The 17,775-nt window shown below is 43.5% G+C and overlaps 1 protein-coding gene across 2 annotated transcripts in view; it reads left to right on the forward strand.

Moving 5' to 3' along the window:
• Positions 1–11,247, forward strand: part of pla2g12b (phospholipase A2, group XIIB) — a 16,816-nt gene extending 5,569 nt beyond the window's left edge. For both annotated transcript variants that reach the window (XM_052494770.1, XM_052494775.1), the window contains exons 3-4: positions 7,129–7,294; positions 9,860–11,247. In XM_052494770.1, coding sequence (XP_052350730.1) covers positions 7,129–7,294; positions 9,860–9,978 — 285 coding nt within the window. In that variant the 3' untranslated portion in view covers positions 9,979–11,247. The remainder of the gene's footprint in view (positions 1–7,128; positions 7,295–9,859) is intronic.
• Positions 11,248–17,775: the final 6,528 nt, after the last annotated feature.

The raw sequence follows: 17,775 nt of genomic DNA on the forward strand, positions 1-17,775 counted from the left end.
ACAGAGACTGGACTCTGTTTATCATGCATCCTTGAGCTTTATTACAAATGCCAAGTCCCTCACTCACCATTGCACATTGTACCAAGTGGTAGGTTGGACATCAATTTATACATGTAGAAAGATACAAATGTATGTGTTCATCTACAAAGCCCTTTTGAGTGAACTCCTCTTTACCTCTGTAGTCTGGTCTCCTTCACCACCAACAGTTACCATACCTGGTCTGCTAGGTGGTTGCTATAAAGTCCCCAGGACATTCACAGTATTAGGCCAGACTGCCTTCCTCTTGTGCACCAGAGGCATGGAGTAGTCAATAATCCATGCTTCATCCAGATATGTTAGTGCCCCTGAATGAATTTAAAATATTGACGTGAGACTCTGTTACAGACTAGTGGAAATGCTTTTTTTTTAGGCTGGATCATGTTGTTGTATTGTATTGTATTGTATTGTTGTATTGTATTGTATTGTATTGTTGTATTGTATTATTGTATTGTTGTATTTACATTTACATTACATTTAAGTCATTTAGCAGACGCTCTTATCCAGAGCGACTTACAAATTGGTGCATTCACCTTATGACATCCAGTGGAACAGCCACTTTACAATAGTGCATCTAAATCTTTTAAGGGGGGTGAGAAGGATTACTTTATCCTATCCTAGGTATTCCTTAAAGAGGTGGGGTTTCAGGTGTCTCCGGAAGGTGGTGATTGACTCCGCTGTCCTGGCGTCGTGAGGGAGTTTGTTCCACAATTGGGGGCCAGAGCAGCGAACAGTTTTGACTGGGCTGAGCGGGAACTGTACTTCCTCAGTGGTAGGGAGGCGAGCAGGCCAGAGGTGGATGAACGCAGTGCCCTTGTTTGGGTGTAGGGCCTGATCAGAGCCTGGAGGTACTGAGGTGCCGTTCCCCTCACAGCTCCGTAGGCAAGCACCATGGTCTTGTAGCGGATGCGAGCTTCAACTGGAAGCCAGTGGAGAGAGCGGAGGAGCGGGGTGACGTGAGAGAACTTGGGAAGGTTGAACACCAGACGGGCTGCGGCGTTCTGGATGAGTTGTAGGGTTTAATGGCACAGGCAGGGAGCCCAGCCAACAGCGAGTTGCAGTAATCCAGACGGGAGATGACAAGTGCCTGGATTAGGACCTGCGCCGCTTCCTGTGTGAGGCAGGGTCGTACTCTGCGGATGTTGTAGAGCATGAACCTACAGGAACGGGCCACCGCCTTGATGTTAGTTGAGAACGACAGGGTGTTGTCCAGGATCACGCCAAGGTTCTTAGCGCTCTGGGAGGAGGACACAATGGAGTTGTCAACCGTGAGGGCGAGATCATGGAACGGGCAGTCCTTCCCGGGAGGAAGAGCAGCTCCGTCTTGCCGAGGTTCAGCTTGAGGTGGTGATCCGTCATCCACACTGATATGTCTGCCAGACATGCAGAGATGCGATTCGCCACCTGGTCATCAGAAGGGGGAAAGGAGAAGATTAATTGTGTGTCGTCTGCATAGCAATGATAGGAGAGACCATGTGAGGTTATGACAGAGCCAAGTGACTTGGTGTATAGCGAGAATAGGAGAGGGCCTAGAACAGAGCCTGGGGGACACCAGTGGTGAGAGCGCGTGGTGAGGAGACAGATTCTCGCCACGCCACCTGGTAGGAGCGACCTGTCAGGTAGGACGCAATCCAAGCGTGGGCCGCACCGGGAGATGCCCAACTCGGAGAGGGTGGAGAGGAGGATCTGATGGTTCACAGTATCGAAGGCAGCCGATAGGTCTAGAAGGATGAGAGCAGAGGAGAGAGAGTTAGCTTTAGCAGTGCGGAGCGCTCCGTGATACAGAGAAGAGCAGTCTCAGTTGAATGACTAGTCTTGAAACCTGACTGATTTGGATCAAGAAGGTCATTCTGAGAGAGATAGCGGGAGAGCTGGCCAAGGACGGCACGTTCAAGAGTTTTGGAGAGAAAAGAAAGAAGGGATACTGGTCTGTAGTTGTTGACATCGGAGGGATCGAGTGTAGGTTTTTTCAGAAGGGTGCAACTCTCGCTCTCTTGAAGACGGAAGGGACGTAGCCAGCGGTCAGGGATGAGTTGATGAGCGAGGTGAGGTAAGGGAGAAGGTCTCCGGAAATGGTCTGGAGAAGAGAGGAGGGGATAGGGTCAAGCGGGCAGGTTGTTGGGCGGCCGGCCGTCACAAGACGCGAGATTTCATCTGGAGAGAGAGGGGAGAAAGAGGTCAGAGCACAGGGTAGGGCAGAGTGAGCAGAACTAGCGGTGTCGTTTGACTTAGCAAACGAGGATCGGATGTCGTCGACCTTCTTTTCAAAATGGTTGACGAAGTCATCTGCAGAGAGGGAGGAGGGGGGGGGGGGATTCAGGAGGGAGGAGAAGGTGGCAAAGAGCTTCCTAGGGTTAGAGGCAGATGCTTGGAATTTAGAGTGGTAGAAAGTGGCTTTAGCAGCAGAGACAGAGGAGGAAAATGTAGAGAGGAGGGAGTGAAAGGATGCCAGGTCTGCAGGGAGGCGAGTTTTCCTCCATTTCCGCTCGGCTGCCCGGAGCCCTGTTCTGTGAGCTCGCAATGAGTCGTCGAGCCACGGAGCGGGAGGGGAGGACCGAGCCGGCCTGGAGGATAGGGGACATAGAGAGTCAAACGATGCAGAAAGGGGAGGAGAGGAGGGTTGAGGAGGCAGAATCAGGAGATAGGTTGGAGAAGGTTTGAGCAGAGGGAAGAGATGATAGGATGGAAGAGGAGAGAGTAGCGGGGGAGAGAGAGCGAAGGTTGGGACGGCGCGATACCATCCGAGTAGGGGCAGTGTGGGAAGTGTTGGATGAGAGCGAGAGGGAAAAGGATACAAGGTAGTGGTCGGAGACTTGGAGGGGAGTTGCAATGAGGTTAGTGGAAGAACAGCATCTAGTAAAGATGAGGTCGAGCGTATTGCCTGCCTTGTGAGTAGGGGGAAGGTGAGAGGGTGAGGTCAAAAGAGGAGAGGAGTGGAAAGAAGGAGGCAGAGAGGAATGAGTCAAAGGTAGACGTGGGGAGGTTAAAGTCGCCCAGAACTGTGAGAGGTGAGCCGTCCTCAGGAAAGGAGCTTATCAAGGCATCAAGCTCATTGATGAACTCTCCGAGGGACCTGGAGGGCGATGAATGATAAGGATGTTAAGCTTGAAAGGGCTGGTAACTGTGACAGCATGGAATTCAAAGGAGGCGATAGACAGATAAGGTAAGGGGAGAAAGAGAGAATGACCACTTGGGACAGATGAGGATCCCGGTGCCACCACCCCGCTGACCAGAAGCTCTCGGGTGTGCGAAAACACGTGGGCGGACGAAGAGAGAGCAGTCGGAGTAGCAGTGTTATCTGTGGTGATCCATGTTTCCGTCAGTGCCAAGAAGTCGAGGGACTGGAGGGAGGCATAGGCTGAGATGAACTCTGCCTTGTTTGCCGCAGATCGGCAGTTCCAGAGGCTACCGGAGACCTGGAACTCCACGTGGGTCGTGCGCGCTGGGACCACCAGATTAGGGTGGCCGCGGCCACGCGGTGTGGGAGCGTTTGTATGGTCTGTGCAGAGAGGAGAGAACAGGGATAGACAGACACATAGTTGACAGGCTACAGAAGAGGCTACGCTAATGCAAGGAGATTGCAATGACAAGTGGACTACACGTCTCGAATGTTCAGAAAGTTAAGCTTACGTAGCAAGAATCTTATTGACTAAAATGATTAAAATGATACAGTACTGCTGAAGTAGGCTAGCTGGCAGTGGCTGCGTTGTTGACTTTGTAGGCTAGCTGGCAGTGGCTGCGTTGTTGACACTACACTAATCAAGTCGTTCCGTTGAGTGTAATAGTTTCTACAGTGCTGCTATTCGGGGCTAGCTGGCTAGCTAGCAGTGTTGATTACGTTACGTATGCTAAAAGAACGACAATAGCTGGCTAGCTAACCTAGAAAATCGCTCTAGACTACACAATTATCTTTGATACAAAGACGGCTATGTAGCTAGCTATGTAGCTAGCTACGATCAAACAAATCAAACCGTTGTGCTGTAATGAATTGTATTGTATTGTTGTATTGTTGTATTGTATTGTATTGTTGTATTGTATTGTATTGTATTGTATTGTATTGTTGTATTGTATTGTTGTATTGTATTGTATTGTTGTATTGTATTGTTGTATTGTATTGTATTGTATTGTTGTATGTTTGTTGCTGCCTTCTTGGGCAGGTCTCACTTGAAAAATAGACTCTTTTCCTGGTTAAATAAAGGTTAAATAAAGTATAGAATGTATAAATCCCTATATAGAATGTATAAATCCCTATATATAGAATGTGTAAATCCCTATATAGAATGTATAAATCCCTATATATATAGAATGTATGAATCCCTATATAGAATGTATAAATCCTTATATATAGAATGTATAAATCCCTATATATAGAATGTATAAATCCCTATATATATAGAATGTATAAATCCTTATATATAGAATGTGGTCCTTCTGTAGCTCAGTTGGTAGAGCATGGCGCTTGTAACGCCAGGGTAGTGGGTTCGATTCCCGGGACCACCCATACGTAGAATGTAAGTCGCTTTGGATAAAAGCGTCTGCTAAATGGCATATTTCTTTCTATTTCTTTATAAATCCCTATATAGAATGTATAAATCCCTATATATAGAATGTATAAATCCCTATATATAGAATGTATAAATCCCTATATAGAATGTATAAATCCCTATATAGAATGTATAAATCCCTATATATATATAATGTATAAATCCCTATATATAGAATGTATAAATCCTTATATATAGAATGTATAAATCCCTATATATAGAATGTATAAATCCCTATATAGAATGTATAAATCCCTACATATAGAATGTATAAATCCCTATATATAGAATGTATAAATCAATATATAGAATGTATAAATCCCTATATAGAAGTATAAATCCCTATATATAGAATGTATAAATCCCTATATAGAATGTATAAATCCCTATATAGAATGTATAAATCCCTATATAGAATGTATAAATCCCTACATATAGAATGTATAAATCCCTATATAGAATGTATAAATCCCTATATAGAAGTAGAAATCCCTATATATAGAATGTATAAATCCCTGTATATAGAATGTATAAATCCCTATATAGAATGTATAAATCCCTATATAGAATGTATAAATCCCTATATATAGAATGTATAAATCCCTATATATAGAATGTATACATCCCTATATATAGAATGTATACATCCCTATATATAGAATGTATAAATCCCTATATAGAATGTATAAATCCATATATATAGAATGTATAAATTCCTATATATAGAATGTATAAATCCCTATATATAGAATGTATAAATCCCTTATAGAATGTATAAATCCCTGTATATAGAATGTATAAATCCCTATATAGAATGTATAAATCCCTATATAGAATGTATAAATCCCTATATATAGAATGTATAAATCCCTATATATAGAATGTATAAATCCCTATATATAGAATGTATAAATCCCTATATAGAATGTATAAATCCCTATATATAGAATGTATAAATTCCTATATATAGAATGTATAAATCCCTATATATAGAATGTATAAATCCCTTATAGAATGTATAAATCCCTATATATAGAATGTATAAATCCCTATATACAATGTATAAATCAATGTATAAATTCCTATATATAGAATGTATAAATCCCTATATATAGAATGTATAAATCCCTATATATAGAATGTATAAATCCCTATATACAATGTATAAATTCCTATATATAGAATGTATAAATCCCTATATATATAGAATGTATAAATCCTTATATATAGAATGTGGTCCTTCTGTCGCTCAGTTGGTAGAGCATGGCGCTTGTAACGCCAGGGTAGTGGGTTCGATTCCCGGGACCACCCATACGTAGAATGTATGCACACATGACTGTAAGTCGCTTTGGATAAAAGCGTCTGCTAAATGGCATATTTCTTTCTATTTCTTTATAAATCCCTATATATAGAATGTATAAATCCCTATATAAATAGAATGTATAAATCCCTATATATAGAATGTATAAATCCTTATATATAGAATGTATAAATCCCTATATAGAATGTATAAATCCCTATATAGAATGTATAAATCCCTATATATATATAATGTATAAATCCCTATATATAGAATGTATAAATCCCTATATAGAATGTATAAACCCTATATATAGAATGTATAAATCCCTATATAGAAGTATAAATCCCTATATATAGAATGTCTAAATCCCTATATAGAATGTCTAAATCCCTATATAGAAGTATAAATCCCTATATAGAATGTATAAATCCCTACATATAGAATGTATAAATCCCTATATAGAATGTATAAATCCTATATAGAAGTAGAAATCCCTATATATAGAATGTATAAATCCCTACATATAGAATGTATAAATCCCTATATAGAATGTATAAATCCCTATATATAGAATGTATAAATCCCTGTATATAGAATGTATAAATCCCTATATAGAATGTATAAATCCCTATATATAGAATGTATAAATCCCTATATATAGAATGTATAAATCCCTATATATAGAATGTATAAATCCCTATATAGAATGTATAAATCCCTATATATAGAATGTATAAATCCCTATATATAGAATGTATAAATCCCTTATAGAATGTATAAATCCCTATATATAGAATGTATAAATCCCTATATAGAATGTATAAATCCCTATATATAGAATGTATAAATCCCTATATATAGAATGTATAAATCCCTATATAGAATGTATAAATCCCTATATAGAATGTATAAATCCCTATATATAGAATGTATAAATCCCTTATAGAATGTATAAATCCCTATATAGAATGTATAAATCCCTATATATAGAATGTATAAATCCCTATATACAATGTATAAATCCCTATATATAGAATGTATAAATCCCTATATATAGAATGTATAAATCCCTATATATAGAATGTATAAATTCCTATATATAGAATGTATAAATCCCTATATATAGAATGTATAAATCCCTTTATAGAATGTATAAATCCCTATATAGAATGTATAAATCCCTATATATAGAATGTATAAATCCCTATATAGAATGTTTAAATCCTATGTATTATCCCAACACAGTTTGACATTGGCATCCCAGCCATGACTCAGTGCTGTAACCAGCTGGACAGTTGTTACGACACCTGTGGCTCCAACAAGTACCGCTGCGACTCCAACTACCGCTGGTGTCTCCACGCTATCTGCTCTGACCTGAAGAAAAGCTTGGGGTTCGTGTCAAAGGTCAAAGGTGAGTTACTGTAGCCACGGGAGTATATACTCTCCTCCGCTCACTGATGTAAGCACTCACTCACTCTCTTGAGCCAGCATGTTGGAAAAATCTGCCGTTCTGCCCTTGAGCAAGGCAGTTGACCCCCAACAACAACTGCTACCCAGCAGCCGATGACGTGGACGTCGATTAAGGCAGCCCCCCTCCCCGCACACACCTCTCTGATTCAGACACATTTCAGTTGAATTCATTCAGTTGTACAACTGACTAGGTTTCCCCTTCCCCTTCTTCTCCCTCAGTCAGCCAGTCAGCCAGTCAGCCAGTCAGTCAGCCAGTCAGCCAGTCAGCCACTCAGCCAGTCAGTTTGCCAGCCAGTCAGTCAGCCAGTCAGCCACTCAGCCAGTCAGTTTGCCAGCCAGTCAGCCAGCCAGTCAGCCAGTCAGTCAGTCAGCCAGTCAGCCAGCCAGTCAGCCACTCAGCCAGCCAGTCAGTCAGCCACTCAGCCAGTCAGTCAGTCAGCCAGTCAGTCAGCCAGTCAGTCAGACAGTCAGCCAGTCAGTCAGTCAGACAGTCAGCCAGTCAGTCAGCCAGCCAGTCAGCCAGTCAGCGAGCCAGCCAGTCAGCCAGTCAGTCAGCCACTCAGCCAGTCAGTCAGTCAGTCAGCCAGTCAGCCAGCCAGTCAGCCAGTCAGCCAGCCACTCAGCCAGCCAGTCAGCCAGCTAGTCAGTCAGCCACTCAGCCAGTCAGTCAGCCAGTCAGCCAGCCAGTCAGCCACTCAGCCAGTCAGCCAGTCAGCCAGTCAGTCAGTCAGTCAGCCAGCCAGTCAGTCAGCCAGTCAGCCAATCAGCGAGCCAGTTAGTCAGCCAGTCAGCGAGCCAGTCAGCCAGTCAGTCAGCCAGTCAGCCAGTCAGTGAGCCAGTAGGGTTATTCCCCATGTATTATGTTACAGTACAAGTAACTGATAAAAACAAATATTTAAATTGTAATCCGTTGTTCCCAGCAAAACTATTGTAATCAGATTACAGATACTTCTCAAAAACAAATGATTACTTCTAGGATTACTTTAAATTCAGAAAGGATGTCGGCGAAAAATCCATTATCACACCTTTCTGTTTTCTTAATGAGATCCAATTCAGCATAAAAATAAAAAGGTTTCAAGTTTAAGTTTGTTTCCCCTAAATGCAGCCTGGTCACACATGACACAAGTCAGTATTAAACGTTCGTCCATGTCTGAGGACGTTGGGAGATGAGGTGGAAACCGGCCACTAGAGGCAATAGTGAGCACTGTTACCTTCCAGTAGGTTTGGGTAAGCATCTGCCTCTGGTGGCAAAGGTTGCATGTCTGAATCCAGCAAAAGAATGTTGTTTTTGAGATTATTGTTTTAAGCCTATCTCAAACCTTAACCCTAACCCGTAACCCCTAACCACTAGCGTAGCTAACAATAGCCGCCTAGCTAATGTTAGCAATAGCCACCTAGCTAATGTTAGCAATAGCCACCTAGCTAATGTTGGCAATAGCCACCTAGCTAATGTTGGCAATAGCCAACTAGCTAATGTTAGCAATAACCACCTAGCTAATGTTAGCAATAGCGACCTAGCTAATGTTAGCAATAGCCACCTAGCTAATGTTAGCAATAGCCACCTAGCTAATGTTGGCAATAGCCAACTAGCTAATGTTAGCAATAACCACCTAGCTAATGTTAGCAATAGCCACCTAGCTAATGTTAGCAATAGCCACTTAGCTAATGTTAGCAATAGCCACCTAGCTAATGTTAGCCACAACAAATTGGAATTCGTAACATTTCATACGTTTAGCAAATACGTAACATAATGTAAGAATTGCAATTCGTAACATTTCATTACGAAATGTATGATGGACAGCCACAAATTAATACATAACATATCATACTAATTGGAGTGTTTCCTTATATTTGGGGTTATGCTCAGGTAAAACAGTTTGGCTAATCTATATTTCCAAGTCTTATTCTTGAAGATCAAGGGGTATAACATATTAGAGTTGAAAGCGAAAAACGATTAGGCAACAACAAATTCAATCCCCTCTAGACAACTTCCTGAACAAAGCACGTCAGAAATCAGCTCAATGTAACGGATTAATCCATAGACTAACCACTTCTGGGAAAATTGGAAAACGCTAAACAAACAACAACATGAATAGTTATCTATCCAAAATGGAGATGTATGGATAAACCACTTCTCTAATCTTTTTGGCTCTAAAACAAAGAACAAACAGCAAAAACCTGAACATGATCAAATACAAATCTCTCTCTCTCTCATCATAGCCCCTCTCGCTCACTCTCAATTCAATTTAAGGGCTTTATTGGCATGGGAAAACGTATGTTAACATTGCCAAAGCAAGTGAAGTAGATAACATACAAAAGTTAAATCAACAATATAAATCAACAGTAAACATTACACTCACAGAAGTTCCAAAAGAAAGACATTTCAAATGTCATATTATCTCTATATACAGTGTTGTAACGATGTGCAAATATTTATTAAAGTACAAAAGGGAAAATAATCTCTCTCTCAACCCTAACCTTCTGTATCTCTCCCCCCCCCTTCCAGCCTGTGAGACCGTAGCAGATGCTCTGTACAACACAGTGTGGACGCTGGGCTGCAGATCCTTCATGAACAGCCAGAGGGAAGCATGTCACTGTGAGGGAGAGGAGAGGGATGAGCTGTAGAGGACCAGGCTGGGAGGAGAGGGATGAGCTGTAGAGGACCAGGCTGGGAGGAGAGGGATGAGCTGTAGAGGACCAGGCTGGGACACAACACTACTCAACACGAGAGAAAGCTGGGAGGAGAGGGACGAGCTATAGAGGACCAGGCTGGGACACAACACTACTCAACACGAGAGAAAGCTGGGAGGAGAAGGACGAGCTATAGAGGACCAGGCTGGGACACAACACAACACTACTCAACACGAGAGAAAGCTGGGAGGAGAGGGACGAGCTATAGAGGACCAGGCTGGGACACAACACTACTCAACACGAGAGAAAGCTGGGAGGAGAAGGACGAGCTATAGAGGACCAGGCTGGGACACAACACAACACTACTCAACACGAGAGAAAGCTGGGAGGAGAGGGACGAGCTATAGAGGACCAGGCTGGGACACAACACAACACTACTCAACACGAGAGAAAGCTGGGAGGAGAGGGACGAGCTGTAGAGGACCAGGCTGGGACACAACACTACTCAACACGAGAGAAAGCTGGGAGGAGAAGGACGAGCTATAGAGGACCAGGCTGGGACACAACACAACACTACTCAACACGAGAGAAAGCTGGGAGGAGAGGAACGAGCCGTAGAGGACCAGGCTGGGACAATACACTACACTACCCAGCACAACACAACACTACTCAACACGAGAGAAAGCTGGGAGGAGAAGGACGAGCTATAGAGGACCAGGCTGGGACACAACACTACTCAACACGAGAGAAAGCTGGGAGGAGAAGGACGAGCTATAGAGGACCAGGCTGGGACAATACACTACACTACCCAGCACAACACAACACTACTCAACACGAGAGAAAGCTGGGAGGAGAAGGACGAGCTATAGAGGACCAGGCTGGGACACAACACTACTCAACACGAGAGAAAGCTGGGAGGAGAAGGACGAGCTGTAGAGGACCAGGCTGGGACAATACACTACACTACCCAGCACTACACAACACAACACTACTCAACACGAGAGAAAGCTGGGAGGAGAAGGACGAGCTATAGAGGACATGCAGGACAATATCCTCTTGCGAGAATCATCAATGGGAAAAGGGTGCTTGGAACTCAATGGATTCATACAGTGGGACTTCACACCGCACAAATTAGAATATTACTTTATTATTAACCTAGAAAATATTTGTAAAAATTCTATTACCACATGAAAACACGACAGAGGTTTTACGCTTGATGAGGAAAGACTTTACCAATGAGTTAATAGTGGTTATTATGTAGAATAAAAATACTAACCGTATGTAGCGTCGTGTCACACTGTCTTTATCTAACTTCTACCCCTATTTTTATATTTTCTGAAACTTGACAGTGGATATTTATATTTCAAATATATTTTCAGGAAAAGACTATGACTCCCATTAACATATTATTGTGTTATTATTTTATTAACATACCTCATACGTAGAATGTATGCACACATGACTGTAAGTCGCTTTGGATAAAAGCGTCAGCTAAATGGCATATATTATTATATTATTATTATAAACCAACAAAAAACTAATCCTGATAGAGTGAAGACCTTTCAGTCAGCATCATATCCCACATTAGAATACAAATGTCCCAAACGGCAACCTATTCCCTACAAAGTGCACTGCTTTTGACCACGGCACATGAGGCTCTGGTCGAAAGTAGTGCCCTTTGTAGGGAATAGGATGTCATTTGGGACGTAATCCCGAAATAACCTAGTCTAACACAACACAAACACCAGTTAGTTGGACCTGTGCTGTTACTGACAGGATACTTCCACAGCACAGCAATAAGTGTGTTATGTTGCGCTGTATGTTAATATGTGTGTTGAGGTCCATTGACTGATGGGAATATCAGGCTTTTTTTGTTGTTACTTTTCGATGAATAAATGAATGACTAATTATACAATGTTGATGTGATAAGTTCACTTAAGGTACTGTAGGTACAGTAGTGGTATAGAGTAGTGGTATAGAGTGGTGTTATACTGTAGTGGTATAGAGTGGTGTTATACTGTAGTGGTATACAGTAGTGGTATAGAGTAGTGGTATAGAGTAGTGGTATACAGTAGTGGTATAGAGTGGTGTTATACTGTAGTGGTATACAGTAGTGGTATAGAGTAGTGGTATACTGTAGTGGTATAGAGTAGTGGTATACTGTAGTGGTAGAGAGTGGTGGTATAGAGAAGTGGTAGAGAGTGGTGGTATGCAGTAATGGTATGCAGTAGTGGTATAGAGTAGTGGTATGCAGTACTGGTATGCAGTAGTGGTATAGAGTAGTGGTATGCAGTACTGGTATAGAGTGGTGGTATACAGTAATGGTATGCAGTAGTGGTATAGAGTAGTGGTATGCAGTACTGGTATAGAGTGGTGGTATACAGTAATGGTATGCAGTAGTGGTATAGAGTAGTGGTATGCAGTACTGGTATAGAGTGGTGGTATACAGTAATGGTATGCTGTAGTGGTATAATGTAGTGGTATAGAGTGGTGGTATACTGTAGTGGTATAGAGTGGTGGTATAGAGTAGGGGTATACAGTAGTGGTATACTGTGGTGGTATACAGTAATGGTATGCAGTACTGGTATAGAGTAGTGGTATACAGTAATGGTATGCAGTAGTGGTATAGAGTAGTGGTATGCAGTACTGGTATAGAGTAGTGGTATAATGTAGTGGTATAGAGTAGTGGTATAATGTAGTGGTATAGAGTAGTGGTATAATGTAGTGGTATAGAGTGGTGGTATACTGTAGTGGTATACAGTAATGGTATGCAGTAGTGGTATACAGTAGTGGTATGCAGTAGTGGTACACAGTAGTGGTATGCAGTAGTGGTATAGAGTAGTGGTATAGAATGGTGGTATACTGTAGCGGTATAGAGTGGTGGTATACTGTAGTGGTATAGAGTAGGGGTATACAGTAATGGTATACTGTAGTGGTATAGAGTAGTGGTATAGAGTGGTGGTATACTGTAGTGGTATACTGTGGTGGTATACTGTGGTGGTATAGAGTAGTGGTATACAGTAGTGGTATACTGTGGCGGTATAGAGTGGTGGTATACAGTAGTGGTATACAGTAGTGGTATACTGTGGTGGTATACTGTAGTGGTTTAGAGTGGTGGTATACAGTAGTGGTATACAGTAGTGGTTTAGAGTAGTGGTATACAGTAGTGGTATACTGTGGCGGTATACTGTAGTGGTATACTGTGGTGGTATACTGTAGTGGTATAGAGTGGTGGTATACTGTGGTGGTATAGAGTGGTGGTATACAGTAGTGGTATACTGTGGTGGTATACTGTAGTGGTATAGAGTGGTGGTATACTGTGGTGGTATACTGTAGTGGTATAGAGTGGTGGTATACAGTAGTGGTATACTGTGGTGGTATACTGTAGTGGTATAGAGTAGGGGTATACAGTAGTGGTATACTGTAGTGGTATACTGTGGTGGTATAGAGTAGGGGTATACAGTAGTGGTATACTGTGGTGGTATACTGTAGTGGTATAGAGTGGTGGTATACAGTAGTGGTATACTGTGGTGGTATACTGTAGTGGTTTAGAGTGGTGGTATACAGTAGTGGTATAGAGTAGTGGAAAACAGTAGTGGTATACTGTGGTGGTATACTGTAGTGGTATAGAGTGGTGGTATACTGTAGTGGTATAGAGTGGTGGTATACTGTAGTGGTATAGAGTGGTGGTATACAGTAGTGGTATACTGTGGTGGTATACTGTAGTGGTTTAGAGTGGTGGTATACAGTAGTGGTATAGAGTAGTGGAAAACAGTAGTGGTATACTGTGGTGGTATACTGTAGTGGTATAGAGTGGTGGTATACTGTAGTGGTATAGAGTGGTGGTATACAGTAGTGGTATAGAGTGGTGGTATACAGTAGTGGTATAGAGTAGTGGAAAACAGTAGTGGTATACTGTGGTGGTATACTGTAGTGGTATAGAGTGGTGGTATACTGTAGTGGTATAGAGTGGTGGTATACAGTAGTGGTATAGAGTGGTGGTATACAGTAGTGGTATAGAGTAGTGGAAAACAGTAGTGGTATACTGTGGTGGTATACTGTAGTGGTATAGAGTGGTGGTATACTGTAGTGGTATAGAGTGGTGGTATACAGTAGTGGTATAGAGTGGTGGTATACAGTAGTGGTATAGAGTAGTGGAAAACAGTAGTGGTATACTGTGGTGGTATACTGTAGTGGTATAGAGTGGTGGTATACTGTAGTGGTATAGAGTGGTGGTATACAGTAGTGGTATAGAGTGGTGGTATACAGTAGTGGTATATTGTAGTGGAAAACAGTAGTGGTATACAGTGGTGATTTCTAGTCACGATACACCACATGTTTTCAGTTAATACTCATCGGGGTTTTTCAATGAGCTCCTCCTGGTGTCAGTCGTTCTGCTCTCTTTATCAACCCGGGGTGTCAGTCGTTCTGCTCTCTTTATCAACCCGGGGTGTCAGTCGTTCTGCTCTCTTTATTAACCTGGGGTGTCAGTCGTTCTGCTCTCTTTATCAACCTGGGGTGTCAGTCGTTCTGCTCTCTTTATTAACCCGGGGTGTCAGTCGTTCTGCTCTCTTTATTAACCCGGGGTGTCAGTCGTTCTGCTCTCTTTATTAACCCGGGGTGTCAGTCGTTCTGCTCTCTTTATTAACCTGGGGTGTCAGTCGTTCTGCTCTCTTTATTAACCTGGGGTGTCAGTCGTTCTGCTCTCTTTATTAACCCGGGGTGTCAGCCGTTCTGCTCTCTTTATTAACCCGGGGTGTCAGTCGTTCTGCTCTATTTATCAACCCGGGGTGTCAGTCGTTCTGCTCTCTTTATTAACCCGGGGTGTCAGTCGTTCTGCTCTCTTGTCAAGCCAAACACGACAACTCTATAAGAATTTGACAAGAGAGCATAAACAGACTGGCAGTCAGGCTAGCTCTCCATACATAATGCTGCCACCACCATGCTCCACCGTAGGGATGGTGCCAGGTTTCCTCCAGACGTCACACTTGGCATTCAGGCCAAAGAGTCTAATCTTGGTTTCATCAGATCAGAGAATCTTGTTTCTCATCTCATCTGAGACCTTTAGGCAAACTCCAAGTGGGCTGTTATGTGTCATTTACTGAGGAGTGGCTTCCATCTCGCCACTATCATAAAGGCCTGATTGGTGGAGTGCTGCAGTGGAAGATTCTCCCATCTCCACAGAGAAACTCTGGAGCTCTGTCAGAGTGACCATCAGGTTCTCGGTCACCTCCCTGACCAAAGCCCTTCTCCCCCGATTGCTCAGTTTGGCCGGGCGACCAGCTCTAGGAAGAGTCTTGATGGTTCCATTTAATAATAATGGAGGCCACTGTGTTCTTGGGGACCTTCAATTCTGCAGAAATGTTTTGGTACCCTTCCCCAGATCTGTCCCTCGACACAATCCTGTCTAGGAGCTCTACGGACAATTCCTCATCGCTTGGTTTTTGCACTGTCCACTGTGGGACCTTATATAGACAGGTGTGTGCCTTTCCAAATAATTTACCACAGGTGGACTCCAAGTTGTAGAAAAATCTTAAGGATGATCAATGGAAACAGAATGCAGCTGAGCTCAATGTCGAGTCTCATAGCAAAGAGTCTGAATATTGATGTAAATAAGGTACATCTGTTTTTATTATTAATACAGTTGCAAAAAATGTCTTGTTTTGTCATTATAGGGTATTGTGTGTAGATTGATGAGGAAAAAAAAGGGATTTTAATACATTTTAGAATAAGGCTGAAACGTAACAAAATGTGGAAAAAGTCAAAGACACTGTATAAACCAGTACATTGGCATGAAATAAATCTACATTTTCTAACCTTTATATTTAACTAGGCAAGTCAGGCATCTACATACAGGCATGGCCTGTAAAACAAGTCATCAGGCTTTGAGAAACGCATCTAGCAAAACTCACTGACCTAGTTGAGGATCTGTCATCTTGTAGTACGACTGACAAATTGCAAACCCCAGCTCCTCAAGCCTTTCAAACGATTTCTAATAGAACTGCCAATCACTTTAATGTGTGAGGAGATTGTGCTCGAGGGCCAAGTGGCTAAGATATAGGAATGCGTTTCAATTGGCACCCTATTCCCCTATGGGCCCTGATCAAATGTAGTGCACTATATAGGAAATAGGGTGGGATTTGGAACGTAAGCATATATATATATATACTGATGTGCTGTATTTACCAGAGACTGACATAAGGGAGTTAGAGGATACAGTGCATTACTGAGGGACGTGTGGCCTGGCCTACATCGATGACTGAAAGTCAGGACTTGATTTGACTAATTGATTTGGTTTAACCAGGAGAGTCTCTGATGGTTCTCTTGACCTTCTGAGTTGTGTAAGTGGTCACATGGTAAATTAGTGGATGTCATCATGTCCTTTCCGACTGAACCACGAGGCCTCTCAAACTCAACTCTGGACCTAGATGCCAGTTCCACTGCTTTCCCCCATAGTGGCCCTCTAATCAGGGACTGGTTTAGACCTGGGACACCAAGTGGGTGATTCCCCTCTAATCAGGGACTGATTTAGACCTGGGACACCAGGTGGGTGATTCCCCTCTAATCAGGGACTGATTTAGACCTGGGACACCAGGTGGGTGATTCCCCTCTAATCAGGGACTGATTTAGACCTGGGACACCAGGTGGGTGATTCCCCTCTAATCAGGGACTGATTTAGACCTGGGACACCAGGTGGGTGATTCCCCTCTAATCAGGGACTGATTTAGACCTGGGACACCAGGTGGGTGATTCCCTTCTAATCAGGGACTGGTTTAGACCTGGGACACCAGGTGGGTGATTCCCCTCTAATCAGGGACTGATTTAGACCTGGGACACCAGGTGGGTGATTCCCCTCTAATCAGGGACTGATTTAGACCTGGGACACCAGGTGGGTGATTCACCTCTAATCAGGGACTGATTTAGACCTGGGACACCAGGTGGGTGATTCACCTCTAATCAGGGACTGATTTAGACCTGGGACACCAGGTGGGTGATTCCCCTCTAATCAGGGACTGATTTAGACCTGGGACACCAGGTGGGGGAAATGAATGATCAGGTAGAACAGACAACCAGCAGACTCCGGAGCTGTATGGGTCCTCACACATAGCATTATTGATTCTGCAACGCTTCACTCTATGGCCTGGTGGTGGTGGCCTGGTGGTGGTGGTGCTGGCCTGGTGGTGGTGGCCTGGTGGTGGTGGTGCTGGCCTGGTGGTGGTGGTGGTGGCCTGGTGGTGGTGGTGGCCTGGTGGTGGTGGTGGTGGTGGCCTGGTGGTGGTGGTGGTGCTGGGGTGGTGGTGGTGGTCTGGTGGTGGGGTGGTGGTGGTGGTCTGGTGGTGGCCTGGTGGTGGTGGTCTGGTGGTGGCCTGGTGGTGGTGGTGTTAGTCTGGTGGTGGTGGTGGCCTGGTGGTGGCCTGGTGGTGGTGGTCTGGTGGTGGCCTGGTGGTGGTAGTCTGTTGTTGGTCTGCTGGGGGTGGTGGCCTGGTGGTGGTGGTGGTGGTGGTGGTGGTGGTGGTGGTCTGCTGGGGGTGGTGGCCTGGTGGTGGTGGTGGTGGTGGTGGTGGTGGTGGTGGTTTGCTGGGGGTGGTGGCCTGGTGGTGGTGGTGGTGGTGGTGGTGGTGGCCCGGTGCTGGTGGTGGTGTTGGTGGTGGCGTTGGTGGTGGTGGTGTTGGTGGTGGCCTGGTGGTGGTGGTAGTCTGGTAGTCTGGTGGTGGTGGTGGCAGCCTGGTGGTGGTCTGGTGGTGGTGGTGGTGGTAGTCTGGTGGTGGTGTTAGTCTGGTGGTGATGGTA

This window comes from Oncorhynchus keta, chromosome 3, assembly GCF_023373465.1.
Source record: "Oncorhynchus keta strain PuntledgeMale-10-30-2019 chromosome 3, Oket_V2, whole genome shotgun sequence".
Classification (NCBI taxonomy): Eukaryota; Metazoa; Chordata; class Actinopteri; order Salmoniformes; family Salmonidae; genus Oncorhynchus; species Oncorhynchus keta.